At 43.9% G+C, this 26,135-nt stretch overlaps 1 protein-coding gene across 5 annotated transcripts; it reads right to left on the bottom strand.

Annotated features, from left to right (window-relative positions):
• Positions 1-615: 615 nt before the first annotated feature.
• On the bottom strand, positions 616-25,854 carry Rnf125 (ring finger protein 125). Of its 5 annotated transcripts, XM_038331090.2 has the most exons (7): positions 25,836-25,852; positions 24,185-24,391; positions 10,801-10,954; positions 6,332-6,426; positions 4,883-4,973; positions 3,236-3,343; positions 616-1,612 (listed from the first exon to the last, which is right to left on the bottom strand). In XM_038331090.2, exons 2-7 carry the CDS (start codon positions 24,346-24,348, stop codon positions 1,526-1,528), a joined length of 699 nt encoding a protein of 232 aa, XP_038187018.1. In that variant the 5' UTR covers positions 24,349-24,391; positions 25,836-25,852; the 3' UTR covers positions 616-1,525. The 5 variants fall into 5 exon arrangements, with proteins under 5 accessions (XP_038187018.1, XP_038187021.1, XP_041911029.1 ...); XM_038331093.2 differs by lacking the exon at positions 24,185-24,391 and having other exon boundaries at positions 25,836-25,854; XM_042055095.1 differs by lacking the exon at positions 25,836-25,852 and having other exon boundaries at positions 24,185-24,699.
• Between the last annotated feature and the right edge of the window lie 281 nt (positions 25,855-26,135).

Here is a 26,135-nt window from a genome sequence, read left to right as displayed (position 1 = left end):
GCTCTCTCCTTCAAACAACGGCCACCTCAATAGCAGTAAGTATCTGTAGAGACATTTTCTGGAATGAGAAAGGGGGTGGGTTGAATAGGGCCTTGTGTAGCCTAGGCTGTCATGTAGCTGAGGAAGATCTTCAACAGATCCTCCTTACAGGCACAGGCTACTATCCCCAGCTTCAGATTGTGGTTTGAAATACCATTCTGCACAGAAAACAACCAGGATTCTAAAAGAGTTGATGATTTCAGGTCCATAGTAGCAAACACACGTTCAGCAGGGAAATTCTTGCCGTAGGAGAGAGCAAGGAAAGTAATAAAGTGTTCAAAGAACTCAGCCAACCTTTGAGGAGCAGCCAAAGAAAAGAGGTTGAATCTCAGTAAAGTGACGTTGGTAATGGAAGGAAGTCCATTGATAGATGTCTAGATACATGAGTTCATAATGCTTTGTTTCTTTGGTTTTGAAACAGGGTCTTACACTATGGCCCAAGCAGGCCTTCAACTTGTAGCCCAGATTGGCTTTGAACTTGAAACAATCCTGCTCTGTCTCTCAGGAATATACACGTCACCATCCATGAGCAATAATGATTCTTATAACAACACATTAAGCTATACATTTTGTATCTGGTTTTTAGTATGTGTGCTTTATTTTACACCTTTTAAGATTTTAAAATTAAAACCAAAGCCTGGGAATTCCATGCAAAATTACCAATGTGAAAACTTCAACCACAGATATCAACAGATAGGTCTTAAGAAATCACCTACATTATAAAATACTTCTAAATAATAAGCTACAAATATTTGAAAAATATTCTATCAAATTTTTATATGTGTATATATATTATTTCAATAGTTAAGTTCGCATAGATTTTTTTCTTTTTTCAATTTTTAAATTTTTTTTAATGGTTTCATTAGCCAAGACTGGCCTTGCACTTCTGATTCTTCCTCCTCCCAAATACTTGGACTGCAGGCATGCATCACCATACATTCCAAACACAAAATCTGTTATGGTATTATGTACTGTAATTTGGTTAAAATGGATTTTGTTGACTTCAAATTCTTTCCCTTCCTCCTTTCAAGTAAGATTGTCCACATTCCTTTATTGCAGATTAGAGCATGAGGATTTCAATAAATTTCAGGTTTCCTTTGATGTCCACATTTTGTTCCTTTCTCCATCTTCTTGTGTCGAACAGAGATTGGTCATCTTGCCTAACCATGATGACAGTCATGAACACGCAGCCTTCCGCACAGCATCACCAACGTGCACACGGAGCTCCTGCACACATACTCAGCCTGTGTCTTTCCCATTTGCCAATAGCTTGTGGAGCTGATTGCCTGTGGTTAAATGTCTAAGAAACTCAAGGATGTAAAGGCAGATCTAGACCAGAATGAAAGCAGTTTTTGAATGCAGCATAACAAAGACAAGTGTGTAACACTGTAGTACATTTTTCTCCATGAAACATTGACAGTTTCCCCTAGTCCTTCAAGCAGCATCTTACATGGCACAAGGGAATGATCCTTCGCTATTTATAAACTCATGTGGTATTTGAGTGATTCACATATTCAAGAAGTGAGCGGTCTAACACTCTTCGGATAAGGGCTTCCTCGATTATATCAAAATCCTACAATAGAGAAGAATGGTTAGAAACAGCCAGTAGTGTTTCAGAAATGGGATGGGGTGGAACAAGGGTCAATGCCATGCTCATTTTTCAGGAATAAATTCCCGGAGTTACACAGCCTGTCCATCATTCCGGGAAGTCTGTCCTACCCAGAACTCACTCTGAGGTTACTGGTTCCTGTTCCACTTCACCGGCCTTTCAGGAATTGCCATCAAGTCTTAATTAATAGAGAATATAGGGAATGTGTGCTGGAGAAATGGCTCAGTGTTAAGAACACAAGCTACTTTTCCAGAGGGCCCGAGCTCATTTCCTAGCACCCACTATGATTGCTAAAGAAACTCCATTTTGTGCTAGCCATCCACCTTGGTACCTAACAGCTGCTGGTCTCTGACTCAAGCTCCTGGAAGAGAAGTTCCCAGCAACCCTGACTCCTTGTCCCCCGCTCAGGAATGCACAGCTGTGACCATCTGCTCATTATCATGACTAACTGCTGATTTTGGCTTCTGTAACTTGCTTTTGTGCAGACATTCAAGGACTATTTTGAGGTTGCCTCGACCATCTAATCTTGGCACGGCAGGACAGTTCTTGTGGATAAAAGGCTTTAAGAGCCCTTCCTTCGCCTGCTTCTGGAAGGCACAGAAGTTGTTCCTGCTAGCAGCCTTAATAAATTTGTTTAATTATACTCTGAATGGACTCTGGGGTCTTTTCCTGGTGATCTCAAACTCTACAACACCACATCACGTGGCTCACAACTACTAGGGAATCTGAGGTCCACTTCTGACCTCAATGGACAAACACGCCCTCTTCCGCAACAGTACACATAGACATATAGGTAAAAAGTCAAGTGAAACCTGAAGATTTAGACATGTAAGAGAAAGGAAGCCTTGTCAGGTCAGGATGTTCTCTATATTTCACACACACTTGGAAGAAAGTTTACACATTCCTGATAGCTTTGGGGGAGGGGGCGGTCATAGTTGAATGCTGTATTTTGTATTTTCCTAGAATGGGGAAGACCCCAGGGTCAATCTCTTAACACTGCGGGGGGGGGGGGGGAACAAAGCCACTCCTAGGACTCAGAATGCTAACAGTTCTATTAATTATTGATTTATGGACAGAACAGTGTAACAAAAATGCTTCTTTATTTGTCACGGTGAAATTTAAGCTTCACATCAGCACGTCTATGAGTAAAAAGAAAAGCTGTAAGGTCTCCATCCTTCCAGTCCCTCTTGCTTCTACAACCAAAGGTGGAACTGCTGCGTTAGGTTCATTTTATCATTGTAGTTTGTTCATTCAGACAGTGTCTTACTATGTGGTCCTGGCTGGCCTGGAACTTACTGTGTAGAACAGGCTGGCCTTGAACACACAGAGTTCCACCTGCCTCCACCTCCCCAGTGCTGGAGTCAAAGGTGCACACTTCCACAGATGGTTAGAGAAGACTACGTCAACATTAGTAGTGAGTGCTATAAAGCACTCTACTGTTCCGGCGTTCTCCTTGCTAATGCTAATACTGTACACTTTACCAACATGCTCAACTTTTCTTGTATAATTTTATTTACTGGGATTTTAAAAAGTAAGATTAACACAGACAGCAAAAAACCATAATGAAAAAGGTAGAATTATACTTACTAAGAAATCATCGTAAAACAAAGTGTGGCTGACTTGCAGATGTCTAATTAAACTGCCATTGAAGGTACTTGGGCTCTCATTAGGTAGCAAATGGCAAAGCGGGCAGAACTAGAGAGAAAGACAAATCAACAGTTCAAGAAAGAATTTCAAATAACTATTAATACCAGAATTTTTAAAAAGAAGTCACCATTGAATGTGAATTTTAACGAGGAATCCATTGACCATACCTCAACACTACTTTGTTCAGTTTCATGTGTGTGATGTAGCTATGTGTTCTTGTGTTTGCATGTATATGTACATGGTCATGTTTGTGCGTCTTCACATGAAGGTCATAGGTCAATGTCGAGTGTTTTCTTCAATTATTCTCAATCCTGTGTTCTTATTTTTATTTTTAATTTCCACTTTATGTATTTAAGTCGCCATACAATTTTTAAGGTTTTAAAAAATGATTTATTAACTTTACATGTATGAGTGTTCTAGCATATGATATATGTATCACATCCATGCCTGGTGCCCATAGAATCCAGAAGAGAACATCAGATATCCTGGAACTGAAGGTATAGATTGCTGTAGGTCACCACATAGGTGCTGAGACCTGTCTCTGCAAGAGAAGCAGGTATTCTTAAACACTGTGCAATCTCTTCAGCCCCCTCCAACTTTCTTTTTTGAGACAGAGTTTCTCATCGAACCTGGAGGTAAGCAATTAAGCTTACCTCCTAGGCTAGCTGGCTCCAGGACTCCACCTCTGTACTCCCAGTCCTGGGATTCCAGTGGGCACCACAGCATCACACTTGGGCTTTAGGGGAGTGCTGGGGATCAGAACTTGGGTCTTCCTTCTTGGGTGAGGCACTTCACTGACTGAGCCACCTCTTTAGAACTGCTTTGTTTTGTTTCTCATGTAGTTCAGGCTAGCTTTGAATCCACTGTGGCCAAGGCTGGCCTGAAACAACCTGTCTACTAGTACACTTGGCTTCATATCTCAATATTAAAAAAATTATATGTATAGCCAGGAAGATCTCTGTGATCTTCCTGTGATCTTCAAAGCCAGTCAGGTTCACAAAGAAATTTCCAGGTCAGGTCAGATGGTCAGATGGGGCTGCACAGTGAGATTCTATGTATTTATCTTTACAACTGAGTATCTTTTTTTTTTAAGAATTAAAAAAAAAAGACAGACTTTCACTGCTGCAGACCTGCCTAGCCTAGAACGTACTGTGTAGGCCAGGTTTGTCTTGAATTCACGAAGATCCGCCTGCTTCTGCTTTCCAAAAGTGTGTGCCATCATGCCAGCAACACAGTATTAAACAGTTTTTCAGGGCTGGTGAAGTGCTCTGTAGTAAAGGCACTTGACACCAGTTGTGCCAAATGTTCTCTGCCAAAAGACTTCCCAAGTTCTCTCATCTCTATATGTGTGAACACACAGATAAATAAATGCAGTAACTTTGAAAATTAGGAAGTAAGGAAGTGCCGACAAGGAACTCTCTGTGTAGCCCAGGTCGGTCTCAGACCTCCAGGATCTGCCCTTCCTTTCCTCCCCAGCGCTGAGATTACAGACACGAGCCACGATGCCCAGACTCTAACACATCTTAAATTTAGACAGTACATACAGACAGAAAGGCAGACAGACAGGTAGTAGGTAAGAGTCATTACCACAGGCCTCCTCTCTGATCTGTGATAGGTAATACAATGATCCAGCAAGCAGTCTTCTTCCAATTCCTTCTGACAAAATGGACAGACACATCTGGAAATAGCACAGAATTACAATCACTAAAATAGTGGTCAGCTAGAGAGTAGTCAGTTAGAAATTAAAAAAAAACAGACTATACTGACTACAGCTAGGTTAGTATGTTTTGTTTTGTTGTGTGTGAGGGAGCAGGGTCTCATTATGTAGCCCAGGCTTGCCTTGGTCCTCCTGCTTCTAGTCCCTAAGTGCTGGGATAACAGGTATGCACCATCACACCTGGTTTGCTTTTCTGGTTTGTTTGTTTTGAGACAAGTGTTTTGCTATGTAGCTCAGGCTTTTCTCAAGCTTATATCTGCCTCAGCTTCCTAGAATGCTGTGGTTATAGGCATTTGTCACCATACTGGGCTGGGTTTTTGTTTGTTTTGTTGCATGGTTCAAGCTGTCCTCAAAGTTGCTATGTAGCATAGGCTAGCCCTGCAGTGGTGATCCTCCTGCCTTGGTCTACTGAGTACTACAATTATAGTTCACGCCACCAAGTTTAGCTGCAGGAGTCTTTGCTATAACTTTAACCAGTAAAAGAAATAAGAGGTTAAGTTAGTTTCTATATATTTTAAATTTTCCATAAGCTCCATCAATTTTCAGTCAAAGCCATATTTTCTCAAGCTATATTTTAGTCTTTTTTTCCTCTCTTCTGGTCAATTTAGCAGAATTTGTACTCTGCTTACATTAAAAATATTCATTTAAAATTTATGGCATCATTTACGAAAAGGCCAGAGTAAGCCTTAGACTTCTAGGTTGAGATGCATAAGTCCAAGGCTGGAGATGGCTCAGTGGTGAAAAGCACTCGCTGCACTTGCAGAGGACGCAGGCCCAGTCTCAGCATCTGCGTGGGGGCGGTTCACAACTCTGCATAACTCCCGTGGGGATCCAACACAAATTCCCACCTCCACAGGGCCCTACGTCCACTTGGTGCAGACATATGCTCTGGCACCATACATACACACAAATACTAAGAAAATAAAGATGGGATTTGGGTACTGAACTCACCCACTATTTAAAAAAGGGCTGTTGGGGCTGGAGAGAAAGCTCAGCAGGTAAGAGCACTGGCTATTCTTACAGAGGACCTGGCTTGGAATTCTAATACCCGCATGGTGGTTTTCTGACACCTTCTTCTGACCTCTGTGGCCATTGCATATACATGGTGCACAGACAATGCAAGACAAATAAAATAAAAATTTAAAAAGTATTTTTTAAAAGAGAAATATTCAAGTTGAATTCCCAGTGCAATTTCGTGTGTAGGCCAAAATGGCTTCAGACTCATAAGAATCCTCCTGTCTCTGCTTCCCAAGTGTTAGGCTTAAATTCTTCAGAGACATACTGAATTTAGCATGACACTACACTGTATTCAAGCAAACCTTGTTGTTGTCTCGCCAAGTTCTTGCAGTGGTCCATATTTGTCAATGTACTTCTCACAAGTCCTTATGTGTGTCCTCATGTCACTGAGGCAAACCTACAAAAAGGCAAATTCAAGATCAGACTTCTGTTGGAGAGGGCCTTTATGTGACCTAACTCCATAACTTTCAAATTGGGGCAGTAATTAATTGGATTTATTCATGAATAGTCACAGAGTACAGGCATTATCAAGAATAATACTGAGTCAGATGAGAACGCCTTTTAATACCAGCACTCAAGAGGCAGAGGCAGGCAGATCTCTGTGTCACGGCCTGTGGACAGCCAGGGATACACAGAGAAACCCTGTCTCTAAAAACCAAAAAGTAATAGTAGTAGTAGTAATAGTAATAACAATAACAATAATAAATATACTGTGTTTAAAATCTCCTAACATAATGTTAAGTTTTTAAATTTGTTCCTTCTAAAAAAGCATGCTGTTTTCTTTCTTTTTTTCTTTCCTTCTTTCTTTTTTTTTTTTTTTTTGAGATAGTATTTCTCTGTAAGTTCGGAGCCTGTCCTGGAACTAGCTCTTGTAGACCAGGCTGGTCTCGTACTCACAGAGATCCACCTGCCTCTGCCTCCCGAGTGCTAAGATTAAAGGTGTGCACCACTACCACCCGTGGTCTTTTTTTTTTTTTTTTTAAAACACCACCATGCTGGTTTTTTTTAAGCAAAAAGATGTATAGTAACAAAGAATTTTTTGCATGCTGTTTTGTAAGTAGGTTTTGGATAAAAAGAAAACTAGATGAAGAGAAAGAGTGAGAATAAGAGAAGAAGAAAAACATTAACAAGAGATGAAAAGAAATGGAGATGGAGACCGTTGAATGCACATGTTTTGCAAGTGTCCATCATGAAGTAAAGGAAACCTCGCACACCTTAAGTGAATAAATGCCATCAATTCATGACATGGCCAACAGTGTTGTGTGAAATCAGAATGCACAGTATACTTAATGGTGCCCCCAGAGCTAAGGAGCCACAGTTCCCGTAGCCCACCTTGATCAGTGCAGACAAACACTCAGGGGCTATACTCAGAGTACAGAAACACTACACTAAGTTTCAGCAGAAACACTGATAAGATCTCCTGGTGGAGGAGGCTTCTTACAGCTGTAGCTAGGTGGCAGCCCACAGCCAGCCTCCTTCTGCCCAAACTTCCTTTGAAAGTTCAGCTTCAAAAGCTCTAGCACGTGATGGAAATAGCCACAGTCACCTAACAAAAGGCAGAAGTAAAGCAAGCTAGCAAGAACATGAAAACAGTGACAAAGTCCCCATCAAAAACATAAAGAGGAGACCGATGAAGGTAGCGATCTTAAAAAGATATTAAGATATAAAGGATTAAAGGTGTAAGCCCAGCAGTGGCGCACACCTCTAATCCCAGCACTTGGGAGGCAAAGCTGAGTAGATCTTTCAGAGTTCCATATCAGCCAGGGCTATCCAGTGAGACCCTATCTGAGACTGGGGTAGGGAAGGGGAGGAGGAGGAACAGGAGGAAGGAGATGTTTATAACCTGTAGCATCTTCTTTGGGGGCTGCTGAGATAGCTCACTGAGTAAAGGTACCTGGTACTAAGTCTGACAGCTGATTCTAGGTCCCCACAAGGGAGGAGAGAACCAATTCCTACAAACTGTATTCCGGCTTCCACATGCAAGCTGTGGCCCATATTTGCCTGTTGGTGCACACACACGCTCTTGCTCTCCTCTTAACCAAGATAAAAATTTAAGAATCCTGGTTACGCAGCTTCTCTTTATTTAGTTTAATTGTGTATAAGTATGTCTATACTTCTAAGCCAGGCATTATGGCACACATTTTTAATCCCAACACTTGAGAGGGAGAAGCAGGTAATCTCTGCCAACTTGATCCACACTGTGAGTCCCAGGCCATACAGGCATCATACAGGCATGCTGGGTGAAACTGGTCTCCAAAGAAACATAAAAACAGGAGAAGGAAGAAAGAAAGGAAGAAAGAGAGAGGATGGGAGGATGGGAGGGAGGGAGGGAGGAGGGAGGAGGGAGGGAGGGAGGGAGAGAGGGAGGGAGGAAAAGGAAGGAAAACTCAGTGTGTCAGTGGGTGTGGTGGTACACACATAATCCTCAAGGTTTGGGAGGAGGAGGATTTGAAGCAGGAGGATCACAAGTTTCAGGCTAGACCACTCTGTTTCACAAAAATTCAGATTCTTTGTTCAAGAAAGACAAGCTTTCCTTAGAAAAATCATCAACCTGGGGATTGCACACTGACAAATAAAGAGATTGTTAAAGTTATAATCTAGACATACACACAACATTATGTAAGGTGCCATCGAACAGACAGTAGACAACGAGTCTCTTGCCTGTTCTAATGCTGCAGACAATCAAACAGAGGAAAAATATGTGCAGACAACTATCTCAGAAGTTGCTTTGAGAGGAACTAAAAATACTAAGGCCAGGCTGCATGGAGAGGGGAGCGGGCCTCACAGTGAAGCATGCAGAGCTGAAACCTGTAAAAGAAACAGGAAGAAGAACAGTCTAGAAAGCAAGAGAGGGCATAGAGTTCCTCAAACATTAACCAAAATCCTGTGACTGATGGATACCAGAGATGAGAATCAGGTGAGAGTTCCACCCAGGACCTGAGAGAATGCTGTTGTTCTGGATAGAAAATCAAAGTAAGGTTGCCTATGTGTGCCACCCCTACATAAAATAAATAAATTTATAAGAACAAATAATTTGTGTCAAACCAGAAACAGTGAGAGAATTAGTGTTGGATCTCAGAATGCTTGTCTCCAAAGGAGATGTATAAATTCTGGCCAGGTGGTCATGATAGATTATTGAGCCTTATACTTACAAATGTCTTTATTTTTTCCTTTTATTTATTTTTTATTATTTTTTTTTTGTTTCTCGAGACAGGGTTTCTCTGTGTAACTGCTGTGGCTGTCCTGGAACTTGCTTTGTAGACCAGGCTGGCCTCGAACTCATGGAGATCCACCTGCCTCTGCTTCCAAAGAGCTGGGCTTAAAAGTGTGTGCCACCACACCCATTTTATAAATGTCTTTTAATGCACCAAGGCCTTAGAGGTGAGGTGCTGGGTGCTACGTCAGAGGAGGTGCCAAGCTCCCCTTGTGTTCTTGCTCAAGGGCCCTGGCAGTGGCTGACAGATGGAGTGTGACCATTCAGCTCTCCAGGAAACAGGAAAGATGGTAACAGGAAGGAAGCCTAACAGGGGACAAGGGCCCTGGGAAAGGGGTGCAGGGAACCAAATCAAATCAGTCACTCTCAGGAGCTAGGAAACTGAAAGGCCATTTAGCATCTTCCTGCTCCCTCAGTCAGAAGTATTGTCTTAAGGGGCAGAGGAAGGAGGATGAAGTTCAGTTGGTTTCCAGGATCTCAGGCAAGGGGTGAGAATAACTGCTGAGGACTGGATTTTTTTAAAAAATTTATTTATTATGTATAGTGTTCTGCCTGCATACATGCCTACATGCCAAAAGAGGGCACTAGATTTCATCACAGGTGGTTGTGAGTCACCATGTGAGTGTTGGAATTGAACTCAGGACCTCGGGACAAGCAGCCAGTGCCCTTAACCACTGAGCCATCTCTCCAGCCTTTTTTCTTTTTTCCAGACAAGGTTTCTTCATGTAGCCTTGGCTGTCCTGGAACTTGCTCTGTAGCCCAGGCTGGCCTCTGCCTCCTGAGTGCGCCACCAGGACTGACTTTGTTTTGGGTATTTGTCCTTGTTGTTCTGGCATGTGCATTGTTACAGGGTCCTGGCTGGACTAGAACAACTGCCTTGAACATGCAGCAGATCCTCCTGTTTTGGCCTCCAGTATATTGAGATTAAAGGCATGAATTTTTCGTATGTTTCTTTAAATTCCATCCAGGTTAAAATTTTTTTATTTTCCAGCTCTGGATGGTGGTAAGAAAACAGATGAACAAAGTAAAAGTTCCAACTTTGAAAAAAAAATGTTTGCTAGGTGGTGGTGGTGAATGCTTTTAGTCCCAGCACTTGGGAGGCAGAGGCAGGCAGATCTCTGTGGGCTTAGGACCAGCATGGTCTACAGAGCTAGTTCCAAGATAGCCAAGACTGAGAAACCCTGTCTTGAGCCCTCCACCCCCCTTAACAAGTGTTTACAAGGCTGGCGGGCAAGCCTGTAATGCAAGCTACTGTAGGGTGACAGAGTAAGTGCACAGCTGGCTGGGGATATGGCTCAGGGGTAAACAGTCACCTAGCATGCAGGAAGCCTTGGGTTCAATCTCTCTGTGCTATATATACACCAAAACTAAGGGTGCTAATGTGGTGGGCATGCATGTAATCCTGACACTTCCAAAGCAGAGGCAGGAGGATGGCAAGTTTAAGTTCATCGTGGGTTATAGAATGAGATCCTGTTCCCAAAGTGGGGGGGCTGGAGAGATGGAGCAGGTGCAATGAAAACGTTGCTTGTAATCGTGAACAAGGGTTGTGTTACTCACCAGAGTCCCGCACTCAGCACAGTTCTGGTATTCTGACTTCATTCTCTTGGCTATGTCAGTTGCTGGCACTCCCTCTGAAGGAAGGTATGCTCGGCAGTATGGACATGTCCATTTATGATTTTTTATACTGGTTGCAATACAGGATCGGCAGAACCTACTCAAAACAGACAGAGGATGCATCAGGAGACACAGCTTAGCACTTGAGTTCACACTGCTCGCCCAGAGGACCTGATTCCATTCCCAGCACCCAAGTCTTCGGGCCTCCCAGGACACCTGCATTCATGTGGGCACATACCCATTGCAGACATAGACACATGACTGAAAACAAAATAGCTAGGCAGAGACAAACAGTTCTGCGAGTTCAAGGCCAGCTTGTTCTACACAGCAGGTTCCAGGCTAGCCAGAGTCATACAGTGAGACCCTGTCTCAAAAAAAGAAGGTGGGAGTACCTGGGTTTGTAAAGGCCACTCAGCTGCTCCCAGGTGAAAAGACCAGAATCCAAGGTCTGCCTACGGCTCTGCAGGGACACCCAAAACAGTCAATCCAGCTGGGCCTATCAATCAGACAGACAGGCTGACTTTCTCAAGCCTTGATAAAAAGGGTGGAGTAACTATCTCCTTAATGAGAAACATACTTTTCCTTCTCAGAAACCCCACCCTGGAAGTAGTCTCTTACGGGAGTCTCAACTTTTCTGATTACCCAGAAAAATGTTAACTTTTTCTCTTCATTCCTTTCTCCCTCCCTCTCTCCCTCCCTCCCTCCCTAACTCTGGGCATACCCTCATTGATTGATACTCCGGTTTTCTCAGTCTCTGCTTCTGCCGTGTGGCTGCTTACGGAACATGCTGGACCCTAACTCAAAAGGCATGACTTTTTCCCCACATCTAAATCCTTTTATGAATGAGACGAAGAATCTGAAGAGGGAGCCTCAGTTTTCTCACTAACATCTCTACCGCCATAATATACCTGGGGTTACAGGAATACATCACTAGGCCTGACTGAATGCAGTTCTTGTTTTGTTTGTCTGTTTTTGAGAAAGGGTCTCACTGTGTAGTCATGGTTTTCTGGAATGCACTATGTAGATGAGGCTGGCTCACAGATTCTGCCTCCTAAGTGCTAGGAATAAGAGTATGGGACACCATGCACAGCCTTCAAAGTATATTCTTTTAAGAGTATTCATTATAAATGGTTCAAAGGTATTTGTTTATTTGTTTGTTTTTGAGACAGGGTTTCACTGTGTAGCCCTGGTTGTCCTGAAACTCACTCTGTAGACCAGACTGGCCTCAAACCACAGAGATTCCCCTGCCTCTGCTTCCTGAGTGCTGGGATTAAAGGCATGAGCCACCAGTATCCTGTTGTAAATGGTTCAAATGTTCAACTAAAAAAATTAACATGCCAAATACACTATAATTGGCTCCAACCTGAATTATCTGCTTATGTGACTTGTGTACCAGCAGATAACCCTTACTCTACAGAAGTTGGAAATGAGACTCAGAAGTACTCAGTTTAATAAGCCCCAAGGTTTTAAGTTGGGTATGGTGGCACACAGCTATAATCTTAGCACTTGGGAGTTGGAGGCAGGAAAATTGGAAGTTCAAGGTCATCCCCAGCTTAATAGCTAGTCTAGCCTCCAAAAACAAAAAACAAACAAACTAAACTAAAAAGGGATAGGGAGAAGAGTAATGAAATAAAAACAGGGGTACATCCTTTGTCATATTAGAAGGAAACAATTTAAATGGGCATGGTAATCCCACTATAATCCCCGTACTTGGGAGACCTGCGCAGAGGATTTCAGTCAACCTGGGCTACACATGAGAGTTCTAGGATAGGCCAAGCTACAATATAAGACCCTTTCCAGAAACCAAACAGAAAAACAGTGGTGTTTGTCCAAAGAAACCTGGAGAAGAACTGGGAATACTTTCCTAATGGAAACAAAACCAAAAACTACACCAGCTTGGGACTATTTTACCATTTTGCTGAATGAAGTTAGGGAAGGCAACTAGGAATCCTAGGGCATAATCTGAGCTGGGGGGAGAAGGAGGGAGGGAAAGAGGAAAAGGAGGGCAGAAGTAAATGGGGACCAGCCTAAACTCAAGAGGAAGATCACACAAGTTCAAGGCCAGCCTAGGTACAGATCCAGAGGACCATTAAAAAATATATTATTTTTAGTTGAACATTTGAACCTCTTGCAATATGTACTTCAAGAATACACTTTCAGCCCTGGGGACCTCTTGCAAAATATAAAACCAGGGCTAAAGCTGAGAGTCATAGAAAGGTATTTAGAATTAAGCAAGGGGGGGGTAACATTTCATAGGCTATTCTAGGCCCTACAAGAGAAGCAACCACCTCATATGCTTTTAAGTTTATAATAAATTTATTCAAGACATTTTGGTGCCTTAAGCTGGGTGTGGAAAAACAAACTTGCAAACCTTACACTTGGGAAGTATAAGGAGGATCAAAAGACTAATGTGACTCTAAACAAGTTCAAGACCAGCTTGAGTCACATGAGATCTTGTCTCTAATAACCAGGACCAGGTTAGGACTATGGCTCAGTGGGTAGAGTGCTTGCTTAGCATGTTTACAGCCCCAGGACCCATACCCACCACAGTGAGACATGGTTGAACATACCAGTAATCTCAGAAATCCTCAGGTGGAGGGAGGAGTTGTTCAGAGTCATCTTAGCTACATTAGTGAGTTTGATATAGGAGACCCTGACTCAAAAGCCAAGACCTACTTGTGCCTTACAGCAGCAAATGGCAGTTGACAGTGGCAAAGGGGACTAGACAGGTCCTTTGTGCAAGTGGTCCCAAAGTTGATGGCAGAAGCAGATGGGGCTGATGGGGCTAGCCACAGGGGGGAGAGAATGACCACAAAGGACAGGAAGGGATTTCTCAGCTTAAGGAACTGATTGCTCAGATCTCCGAATGGTGTTGTTACAGGCTGTGAACAATTGCTGCAATTCATCAACCACACACACTGCATGAGTCACACTCTATCACCTCAGTAAAGCTGAGGAGCAAAACAAAAACGTCTCTGTGATGCCAGGGCAGTTACAGTAACACTGTGAGAAAGATCACAGGACCACTTCCAACACAGCCTCCCTCCTACACCACGCAGGACACAGCTGCTCAGAACACGGTCAGAAAGTTGACATAACAATCAGGAGGAATTGCCCAATAGAGTCTTTTCTGGGAATTCCCAAAGTTCCCGGGAGTAAGTCATACTGTGGTGCCCTGTAGCTCAGCTGATGGAGTGCCTGTGCACAGAGCCCCAGGTGCCGCCGTGCAGATCTATAATCCCAGCATTTGGAAGGCGAGGGCAGGAGGTCCACAGTTCAAGATCAACCCCAATGGCAAAGAGTTGACCAGCCAGAACTCTAAGTGAGATCTTGTCTCAAAGGGGGTGATTCTTTCTGCCCTGAAGAGTCCACGGGGGAGGAATAGACACTAAGGAAAGGAGGCATTTGCTTGGCTGGCCTGTCCCATCAGGAGGTTGTGCGGTGAGGAATCACAAAGGGAGGACCATCACAAAAAGAATATGCAGTTGGAAGATAAAAGTTGACCACGGATGAAAATCTCGCTCCACTCCAGCATGGTGAAACACTCCTTTAATACCAATATCCAGGAGGCAGAGGCTGGAGGATCTCTGTGAATTCAGGACCAGCCTTGTCTACAGGCCAGTCAAGAAGACTACGTTGTGAGACCCTATGTCTCAAATAGCAACAGAAAAAACCAATCTGGCTCCTCATTTTCAAAAACTCTGAATGTGGTCAGTGAAATACCCAGTCTATCACCAGTGGTCCTCTGACTGTCACGTGTAGACTCAGCACATGCACCCTTCCACATACACCCCACATAAGATAAACAAATATAATTTTTTCAATGAGAAAACAACAGAAGGAAATCTGAATGAATTACCAGGGTTTAGAAAGCAGATTTAACAGGAGTCCAGTCTCCTGGCTCAGCGGTGTGGCTGGCCTTACTAGTCCCTGCCCACTGCAGTGCCATCTCCCAGAAGGGCTGTGACTGAAGCCCTCCCTGAGGAGATGGCACTCCCCTGTAGCACAGCAGGAGCAAACCAATAAGGAAACTCCATAACAGAGTTCAACCAACTCTGAAACCAGCTGGAAACTGAATTACATCACTTCTATTTGTTACTTTACGAACCCCATTCTATTTCTCTAAATTAAGTAATTAGCAAAATCCCCTGTGATAAACAGGCTAGCAGAGTGCTGGAAGGAACCAGGAAAACACAGCTAAGGACAATGGAGAGACGTATGTCCCAATCTCAGAGCAAAACTAAACTCTAAATGAATTGAAACAGGAAAGAGAAGCCCTGGGGACTCTCTCGGGAACAGGGCAGGGTTCTGGAAGAGGCTGCTGGCAGCATGTGGCAGGCCTAACCTTTTAAGTGAGACCCAACACAAAGCTTCACCACATTACAAAGTTGAGTTCAAACTTTGAGATGGCTAGTTTAATGGCTCACACCTGGAATCCCACCAGTTGGAGGCTGAAGCAGGAGACTGCTTTAAGTTGAAGGCTGGTCAAGGCTATATAGTGTGTTCTAGGTCAGCCTGGGTTACAGTAAGAACCTGTCTAAACTGTATTTAAAAAAAACAAAAGACAAGCTGGCAAAGTAAGCATGAAAATGGAAATCGAACAATAGAATTAGAGCCATTATCCAAAGACAACAGTCACAGGCTAATAGTCCACTATAGGGCAACACACACACACACACACACACACACACACACACACACACACTACCTTCAGCTATAGATCATACCATACAGCTCAGACTCAAGTACAGCTCCAAAGTACAGTGTGTATATATAATGCTTGCCTAGTAGGAGCGAGAAACAGAGTTCAGTTCCTGGCACAGCAAAACAAAACAAAACAAAACAAAACAAAACAAGAGCTGGAGAGATGGCTCAGAGGTTAAGAGCATTGCCTGCTCTTCCAAAGGTCCTGAGTTCGATTCCCAGCAACCACATGGTGGCTCCCAACCATCTCTAATGGGGTCTGGTGCCCTCTTCTGGCGTGCAGGCATACACACAGACAGAATATTGTATACATAATAAATAAATAAATAAATATTTAAAAAAACAAAACAAAAACTAACAACAGTCCTATCCTGTTTAATATGACACACACACACACACACACACACACACACAGAAGGTTGGGTGACTTATGATATGGAAGGACATCAAATGGTACAAACTATGTTTTATTTTGGAGTCAATGATACTCATTAACCCAACCAATATCAAACATTTAATTGCCAAACCTTCATGGAGCGGTGACTGTTGTAGGAGGAGCACTCGCTTGTTCCCAGCTGTTCAGCCCCCAAATAATCACACAGAAACTGTATTATTTAAATCACTGCTTGGCCCAAGGATCACCACGAGGCTGTGGGTTACCGGCAAAGTTTCAGCAACTGTCTCCTGCGGGTTCATGGCTCCATGGCTTCTCCTGACTCTGCCTCCTTTCAGCATTCAGTTTAGTTTTCCCTGCCTACCTCTAGTCCCTGCGCAGGCCCAAGGCAGTTTCTTTATTCACCAATGGTGTTCACAGCACACAGAGGGGAACCTCACATCAGGGGACATTGTGATTTTAAGAGGAGTGTTCATTTACTAGAACAATGGCACTTAAGAACTTCCAGATTGCTGTGGAACAAAAGGCTTCACACATCACGTCCTAACACACTCACCAGGTACACTGGGATGCTCTTCTGGGGTATGGAGGCTCCTGTCTAATCAGGTTTATCTTAAAATCATTAGAGACAAATCATAGATCATTGGAGCTGGGGTGTGGCTCAGTTGGTAGAGTGCTTGCCTAGCATCCACAAAGTCTTGGGTTCAATCCCAATACCATCTTACAAACCCAAGTACATATGTCCCCATCTGAGTCTCATGACTTGAACTTGTTTTGTTCAGCTGAAGTCTGAAAGTTATGTGAGGCAGGTGAGGATTTCCAGGAAATTAGAGATGTTCTACCATACACCAATGTTAAAAATGGCAATGGTTTGGTCAAGAAAACAAAAATCAATCTAAGAAAAAAAGCCTACCTGGACCCTCATTCACTTAGCTGTAACTGAAGTAACTTCCTTACCCTTCTTCTTTCCCCCAGGAACAAGGCGTTGTTTATTAATCTTCATGTTAAGTCTATAGAAGGAGCTGAGCACGGTGGCCCACTCCAGCAATCCCAGCATGCCCTCCTAGAGAGAGAGGAGAGCTCACAAAACTCAGGACGCAAACAAAGTTAGAAGGGTCTGTGAAGGCTCATCTTCATCGTCAGTTCAACTGGATTTGGAAGCATGCAGCACACACACTTCTGGAGAGGTTTCTGAAGAAGATCCAGTCAGAATCTGGATGGCACTATCCCATGGGCTGGGGCCCCAGACTGAATAAAAGGAGGGAAAGTACAAAGCTAGCGACTTCATAATTCATCTCGCTCAGCTTCCTAACTGTAGACAAAATATCATCAGGTGCCTCGTACTCTGCCCATCATGCCTTCCATATGCCCAAATAAAATCTTTCTTTTATAAAATGCTTGGTCATGGTCACCATAGCAGCTAATGTGTATCCCCGGCCCCTGGGCAGGCATGTCACTCATCAGTGTTAGGACACTCACTACAGTTGATTTCGCTGGTGCTGGGCACTGAGCCTGGGCCTTGCACGCCAGACAAGTGCTTTACCAAGGAACAACTGCCCCACATCTTTGACTTTTCTCTCTAACTGTAAATCTGGTTCCTTTTTAGTTCATTTCACAGTTTCTATTCAGCAATTCCCTCTTTCCCTAGTTCACTGACAATATTAAAGCAAAAGAAATCCTTCTCTCTTTAAAATTTTTTGTGATATAACTAAACAATTTAAAATATAAAAACCAAAAAAAAAAAAAAAAACCAAACCAACCTTTCCTTAAGTTGCTTCTCAGGCATTTTGTTACAGAAACAAGAAAAACTGTCTAGAGGCTGGAGTGATAACACAGTGGTTAAGAGCACTTCCTGCCCTTCTAGAGTACCTGAGTTCTGCTCCCCTCATCCATGTCAGGAGTACACAAACACTGCAATCCCAGCCAACCCTAGGGAATCAAGCTCCCTCTCTGGTCTCTGAAAGTACCTACACTGGTGTGCACCTACCCACAAATACACACCACACCATGCCACACACATGCACACCACGTTACACACACATCACACACACACATGCACACCACACACACGCATACCTAAAAATAAACCTTTAATAAATGCTAGTGGAGAGGCGACTCTTGAGTGCAGGTACTTACAGATTGTCCAAGAAGCTGCAGGGACACAGCTCTTTAGGTTCACCATTCACAATGGAATGGGGGTTTGTGGAAACAAAGCCTCTGAGTCACCTATGATCATGTAGATAACCCCCAAAATGAACTCACTGTTTTACCAAGACGCACTTGAAATAACCCCGTTGATCTATCACTGGTGTTATCCGGAGTGAATAGGTGTTAATTCACATCTCGGGAGGAAAAGCCACAAAACTTCTGTCTACTGTCTTCACCAAACTCAGTTATACCCCGGAGGCTGAATGTAACAAGCATACAGAGACACACGTCCTCTAGATAGTTTCTCTAGGGGCTCTCACTAACTGATAATACATAAGCAGATAACAAATACTATGATACACAATAGAATAAGATGGGGTCACTTTAAGATAAGAAAGAAGTCTTTTGAGTTGTTCATCTCTAAGAATGAAAGCTCTGTCTTTGGGGGTGTAACTCAGCACTTGCCTCTTGACTCAAGGGCCCAAGTTCGATTCTTAGTCACGGGGAAGTGAAACCTCATCTGAGTCTGGTGTCATAGAGTGTGCCCACCATCATAGCATTTAGGAGTCTGGGGCCAGAGAATCTCGAGTTCTAGGCTAGGTAAGGCTACATAGCAAGAACCATCCTAAAACCAAGCAACCAACCAACCAAAAACCAGCCAGGATGTGCTTACTGGAGAGAGCCGCCACCTCGGAGAAGCTTTGCTGCTACTTAATTACAAATGAACATTTTCATCCACTTTCCTCAACAGAAAGGTGTGCACATCTATAGCTTTAAGCCATTGTCTCCACTGAGTTCGAGGGAGATACAGCTCTTCCCATCCTATCCCACACCCCAGTCTTGGCTCTCTTAGGCCCATTCTCAACCTCTAGGGCAGTGGTTCTCAACCTTCCTAATACTGCAATCCTTGGTGACTCCCCAACAGTAAGATTATCTTTGTTGCTACTTCATAGCTGTGATTTTGCTACTGTTATGAATCATAATGTAAATATCTGTATTTTTGGTGGTCTTAGGTAAACCCTGTAAAATGGATATGATGCCCCCCAAAGGGGCCGAGACCCACAGGTTGAGAAACACTGTTCTAGATCTTGTAAGTTACTCTTTTAGCTTTCATCTACTTCCCTAAAATTACTCCCAATCTTTGAGAAGTTGTGTTTGCTTGTTTATTTCTGGTATTTGTTATTTTGGAGACAGTGTCTCCTTATGCAGTCCTACCTGGCTAACACTTGATATTCAGGCTGGATTTAAACTTGTGACAGTCTTCAGCTTCTACATTTCAAATTCTGGGATTACACGCATGCCCCACCAGAACCAGCTATAAGCAATTGCATTTTAAATTCTCTTTACCAGATTGTTAAATGCTCAGTAGGGCTGTGGTGGCTATTCTAGGTTGTCAAATGGACCACATCTGGAATTAACTAAAACCCCAAAATGGAGGTCACACCTATGAGGGATTTCATTTTTCTTAATTTGAAATAGGTAGATACACTTCTAATCCAGATCTTTAAGGTAGGACCTCTGATCCAGATCTTGCAGCAGGAAAATATACCTGATTTTGATCAGGGCCACACCTACTGAGGACATGGGAGACCAAAGCTTTGGCTCTTTGCCTGCTTGCCCTTGCCTTGCTAGCACGTCCATTCCTTCACTGGCATTATAGCTGACTTCTTCAGGATTGTAGGGTAGACTGGAGACCAGCTGAGACTTCCAGCCTTGTGGACTGAGCAACTGCTGGATTCTTGGACCTTCCATTCACAGCCAGCCATTGTTGGATTAGCTGAACGGCAGCCTGTAAACCATTCTAATAAATCCCCTTTCTATATACAGAGAGAGTTCATTCTATAAGTTCTGCGACTCTAGAGAACCCTGAACAATACAAGGCCCTTTCATGAGTCCATTAAATCCTAGGAATTGTCTCTAACATTTTTCTCCTTTGTCTTCCATACCCAATTGAAAAACTAATTATTCAGCCGTTTCTATTTGAGTATGTGAAACTAAGGGATTGAATTCTAAACCTTGTGCATACTAGGCAAGGACCCTGCCACTGCAATAGACCTTGTGCTGGTCTGAAGATGTCCCTTCTAGTTCTGGCCATGTAGACATTTGGTTCCTCGCTGTTGGTGGTGTTTGGGAAGGTTGGGGGGTTGCAGCCTTGTTGGAAGAAGGATCCACCTGAGGCAGGCTTTGAGAATTTAAAGACTGAATTCATTCTCTCTACTTCCTGTTTATGTTCCAAGATGTAAGCTCCCAGTTTCCAGCTGCCATGCCTCCACTCTGCCATCATGGAGCTATAAGAAATTCCTTCTTTTATAGGTTGCCTTGGTCACAGTGTCTTAGCATAGTAACAACAAAGCAGCTAATGTGTATCCCCGGCCCCTGGGCAGGCATGTCACTCATCAGTGTTAGGACGCTCACAACAGTTGATTTCGTTGGTGCTGGGCACTGAGCCTGGGCCTTGCACGCCAGACAAGTGCTTTACCAAGGAACAACTGCCCCACATCTTTGATTTTTCTCTCCAACTGTAAATCTGGTTCCTTTTTAGTTCATTTCACAGTTTCTATTCAGCAATTCCCTCTTTCCCTAGTTCACTGACAATATTAAAGCAAAAGTAAGAAATCCTTTTCTCCTACTCCAATTTTAAAACTATTATTATTATTATTATTGTTCTCTTGAGACAAGGTTTCTCTATAGCTTTGCTGTCTGTCCTGGAACTAGCTCTTGTAGACCAGGCTGGCCTTGAACTCACAGAGATCCACCTACTTCTGGCTCCCTTTAATCTGGGATTAAAAGCGTGTGCCACCACCGCCCGGCTTTAAAACTATTTTTGTGATATGGATAAGTAATATAAAATATAAAATACTGGATGTCAGACATGTGGTGCACACCTTTAATCCCAGCACTTGGAAGGCAGGAAAGAAAAGAAGGAAAAGAAAGAAAGGAAGGAAGGAAGGAAGGAAGGAAGGAAGAAAAAAGAAAAAACCGAGAGAAATTTAATGACTAAAAGTGGACGTCATCCTTGACTACATAGTGAGTTCAGGAATACCTGGGACTCTGTCAAAATAAAGATGATGATGAACATACCTATGTACGGATGCTTTGCTTATAAAACGACTGAAACAAGCAGAAACTGCGTTTTGAGCCGTTTGCGCGTGGGACACTGGGATCCAGTTCAGGGCTTGGCTTGTGCTACGTAAGCGCTCTACCGCTGCATCCGCGCTTCCAGCTCTCAGCCCTTCTTACAGGCTTCTCTACATTTCACATGCCCACAAAATCACATTTCTCACCATTTTAAAAGGAAGAGACGGAGATTCTGAGATTCAGCCACTTGGTCACAAGATGGCTCGCGGCTGTGCTGATTTCAACCCCACTTTCAGTCATGCGCAACCGTGGCACAATTGTGTTCGTAAAGGATCATCTATACATTCATCCAGAGAACTGCTGTCACTATGCATATTTGACGTGTCATAGATTTATGAACTAAAATCAACAAAGCCAGCCCTGTTAGAAATCTAACCTCAATACGGCATATCGAAAACAAAGGGCTTCACTTGCGACTTTCTCATTTTCCAACTAAAGTTGGGCAGAAAAGAGGAATTCATTTAAAATGTGCAATTGGTGCTAACAAAAGTCTCCAGTGCAGAAGGCCTCGGGTTAACATTTATAAAATGGAAGGGGCCCAAGTTGGCCAAAAGGAAAGACGTGGAAATTCTGCCCCAGCCAGAACAATGGACATAGATTTGTCCAAACAAAGAACAGCGAAGGGAGGGAAGACAATTCATCCAGCCCTTGTTATGCTACTTTATGACTATTTTTCCAGGGGCCAGTTTCCTATTCACTTTAACAAAGAAAAAAAGATGAAACAAAAATAAATGTAACATTTTGCAAGTTTATATTACCCTTTGGTAGAAACAAATAAATTATTGTGTTTAAAGTCCAACCCTTGAAAACAGTCTGGAGTCATCTGATTCCAGCAGCCAAGCTGCCCCCTTCAGGGCTGTAGAAGGGATTTTCAACACTATTAAACATCTTTGGTTCAGCTGCAAAGCTTTAATAAAGTTTAAAACTCTGGGGATCTAGCTCAGAGACAGAACGCTCGCTTAGTGATCTACAGGTCCCCGAATTCCACATACACACACACAGTGGAAAATGAGGAGCTGGCAGGCAGGGAGCTTCCTTGCCATGCAAGGATCCCCAGCCTGATACAAACTGGGCATGCGGTGTCTGCAGGTCAGTGGTCCCAGCAGTTGGCCGTGGACACGGGAGGTTCAAGGCCAAGGCTGGGCAAGTGTGGTAGCACCCGGGAGGCAGAGGCCATCAGATCACTGAGTTAGAGGTCGGCCTGATCTACAGAAGCGATATCAAGGCCAGCCAAGGCTAAATAGATTCTCAAAACAAAACAAAAAAAAAAAAGTTCAAGGTTATCCTCATATCCACAGCTACTTAGTAAGTCTGAAGCTACACTATTCTACATGAAACCCAAACTCACCTCTGAGCCCCCCAAAGGAAAACAAATAGGTCTTTAAAAAATGTAGTTCTCGCCGGGCGGTGGTGGCGCACGCCTTTAATCCCAGCACTCGGGAGGCAGAGGCAGGTGGATCTCTGTGAGTTCGAGACCAGCCTGGTCTACAAGAGCTAGTTCCAGGACAGGCTCCAAAGCCACAGAGAAACCCTGTCTCGAAAAACCAAAAAAAAAAAAAAAAAAAAAAAAAAAAAAAAAAAAAAAAAAAAAAAAAAAAATGTAGTTCTCTTTAGGCTATTGTTCTGACCTAATCAACACCTTTCATGACATTACACAACAGAACCTTGGCTCTTAAACCATCAACTTGGCCTTTGGATGGTATGTCAAAGAGCTATGTTGAGAAAGCTAGGAAACATCACTAATTGGAAAAGACATTTAAAATGTAAGCCTTGAGTTTAAAGTACAAAGCTGAAAAAAAAAAACAGGTCCTGAGAATGAACCACAAAGTAGAGCCCAGAGCACTCTCGATTTAAACACTGTGTGGCCGGCACATTCTCCTCCCTGGCTCACGGTGGGCACCAGGACTTCCTGGCTCTCCGTATTTGTCAAGCCGCACTCAAGTGCTATTAAAAAGCACAGTCGTGCACATGCATTTTTAATATACAGGATTTGGTTTGTTTTTGTTGATTAGCCGAATGTTCACACCAGCAAACAGTGTTTTTGTTCTGTTGCTTTATCTCAGTGTAGTTAGTTTCATAGAGTTGATGGTGTTGTGGGCTTTAATTTCGACCTATGACGCACACAATCACACAACTCAGACCCACATTACCACGAAAAAAACCTGCCTAACAAACGGCTAGCACAATTTCACACATCGAAGGCCTTTGACTTATTCGAACATCCCCTAAGAGCATACCCATTAGGGTCGGGGCTTCATTTTTAAAGCCTTAGAAACTACCACTGCTTTGCAACAGTAGTGAGTTTTCACGACATGACACAAGATTTTGAAGAACATGGTCTATACTTTCAGTTCGGTCTATACTTTCAGTTCTGGGAAGAGCCGGTGCCTATGGCAGGTAGCACACAGTATCCAGTCACTCTGTAGCTGAGTTTCAAATGAGTGAATATACTGGCGGGGAGCAAACGTCCGAGAGACCTTTGGCAATATGAAGGTCATATTAACGACCTACGACCTTCCACCTTCAAGGGGCTCGGTGTCTGTGTGTGTTGGGAAAAGGACGAGGGGTGAGAATTGAAAGAGTTCATACAGATCCTCTACAGCACAAGAGATAAGCCTCTGGAGGTTCTGGAACATGTGCAAAGCCCCAGCAAAACAAAACCCACCCAGGTTCTCAGGAGAGTAGGAAGCACACCCGAATTCACTCAAAATCAGGGGGACCTGTTCATGGTGGAAGCCCCCTGCCCTACAGCCCCATGAGACCCAGCTCTTGCAATCCTTGTGTAAGTGCGCCCCTAACCAGCCCTGTGTCAGTTTCCCCAATAGTCGCTGCTTCAACTCCCACCCACTTTGTGCCCCTCCGCTTCCATCCCCACTCCCCACCCCCGCCTCCCGCAACCTTCCCCGCTTGGTGGGCACGCCACTCAAGCTCCCGAACACTCACACGTGGCCACAGCGGGTCCGGACCGGCTGATGTAGCACCTCCAGGCACACTGAGCAGTCGAAGGAGGTGATGGGCAGCTCGGGGTCCCGGCTGCGCTCTAGGGGCCGCGGGGCGGCGGAGGCGGGCGCGGACTTGGAGCTGTCGCTGCTCAGCAGGGAGCCCATCGCTGCGCGCTAGCACCGCAGGCTGCCAGGAGCTCGGTGCGGGCTGCGGGCGGGGCGCGCGGGGGGGGGGGGGGGGTCAGTTGTCCCTCCCGGGAGGAAGGAAGTCCCGGCCCAGCCGGGATCGCCGCCTCCTGGCTCGGCCAGCAGCGTCGCGGGGCCTCTCGGTGGAGCGCAAGCGGAGCGCGCGACTGCCGCTTGCAAACGCTCTTCCGCGAGCGACCAGGCGCTGCAGAAGCTCGAGGTCCCTGGAGAGTGAAACCTGAACCTTCCACCCGGCGACCGCACTAAGAGTTCTGCAAAGTACAGTTTGAGAACACCCACTGGAGACGGGATGACTCTATCTGGCCTCCAAGTTGGTATCTTAATAAGCCTCAGAGCCGACCTATGACCATTTCGGTGATTGACTCAATACTTCAATCAGGGTGAGATGATAGCCCGGGGCAGTGGAAAGTTTCCTGCTCCAGAGTGCCACTTGGTGACTTAACAAATACAAAGCCAACAGTCTGGCAGCTGTGAGTTCGAGGCCAGCTTGGGCTGCATTTGAACACGGCTGTGTTTCAAAAACACAAATAAGCCAGACAGACATTGTGGTTTATGCCTTCAATTTCAGCACGTACGCCATTCAGGAAAGAGGATTATCCAAAGTTTCAGGGCAGCCTGGGCTACACAGTGAATTCCAGGACATTCAGGGATATGGAATGAGTCCATCTCAAGAAAACACCATCGTTTTAGATGTAGTTCAGTATTGTGTGCTTTTCTACGCTGGATGAGGTCTGGGTTTGGTCCCCAGTACTGATGTAAATGAAAAAGTGAAGAATAAACTAAACTGGTACCTGCCTGTGGTGGGACATGCCTGTAGTAACAGCGCATGGGAGGCTGAGCTAGGAGGGAAACATAGGTTGGAGAGTTATATATTAAATGCAATTGCATGAACAAATACACAGTATAGACTATAGATAATACTACAAAATATGTAATGTATTAAAGTTTCTGCTCTTCATCCAGTTTCTTCCGGTCTTTATGTTTTCCATTTGTTTTTGAGACTTTTAATTTTATTTTTTCTTTCTTTTCAAGACAGGGTCTCTTTGGATAGTCTGGCTGTTCTGAAACTTGCTTTGTAGACCATGCTGGCCTCAAATCAAGGAGTTGCCTGCATCTGCCTCTGCTGGAATCAAAGGCACATACCACCATGCCCAGCTGACACTTTTAATTTTATTTTATATTGCTTAATTGATGCTGGGCCTTCTCTCTCAGGCAGATATTCTATCATTAAGCTTGGACTTTCTTTTTAGTTTTTGCTTAGGGTTTTTTTTTTTTTTTTTTTTAGTTTTTGATTTTGGTTGTTGCTGTTTTGAAAATGGGTCTTACAATGTAGCCCTAGCTGGCCTGGACCCAGCTCAGACTGGCCTTGAATTCCCAGAGATCTACCTGCCTCTTCCTCCTGAATACTGGAATTAAAGGAAAGCACCCCTTTAAAATCCCCTTACCTTGAAGCCTTGAGGTCTATTCTCCCCCATCTGTTGTGGCGGTGTGTTGGATTACAGTCCGAGGTAGCTAACTTGAGCTAACTTGAAATCAATAAATCCCAGTGTATTTGCATCCAATACCAGTTCTGTTATGGTCTTGTTTGGGGACATGGACATAACACAAGTTATGTATTCTCTCCTTTAGACCAGGCCTGAAATCCAATCAAAAATCAGTTGGTTAATCCCAGAACAGTCATGCCACTATTACAACAGCAATAGGCAATCTTCGCAGGTAGAAGTTTGGTTAGAAGTCAATGGGTG

The sequence above is a fragment of the Arvicola amphibius genome, chromosome 5, assembly GCF_903992535.2.
Source record: "Arvicola amphibius chromosome 5, mArvAmp1.2, whole genome shotgun sequence".
In the NCBI taxonomy this organism is placed as follows: domain Eukaryota; kingdom Metazoa; phylum Chordata; class Mammalia; order Rodentia; family Cricetidae; genus Arvicola; species Arvicola amphibius.
This window is presented reverse-complemented; position numbering and strand designations above follow the sequence as displayed.

Excerpts from the sequence above, each read along its gene's own strand:
- Rnf125 (XM_038331090.2), bottom strand. The coding sequence starts at position 24,348 with ATGGGCTCCCTGCTGAGCAGCGACAGCTCCAAGTCCGCGCCCGCCTCC. Across the intron at positions 10,955-24,184 it reads CGGACCCGCTGTGGCCACGT|GTTCTGCCGATCCTGTATTG; the intron begins GTGAGTGTTCGG and ends TGTTTTGAGTAG. Across the intron at positions 3,344-4,882 it reads GATCAGAGAGGAGGCCTGTG|TTCTGCCCGCTTTGCCATTT; the intron begins GTAATGACTCTT and ends CTTTCTCTCTAG.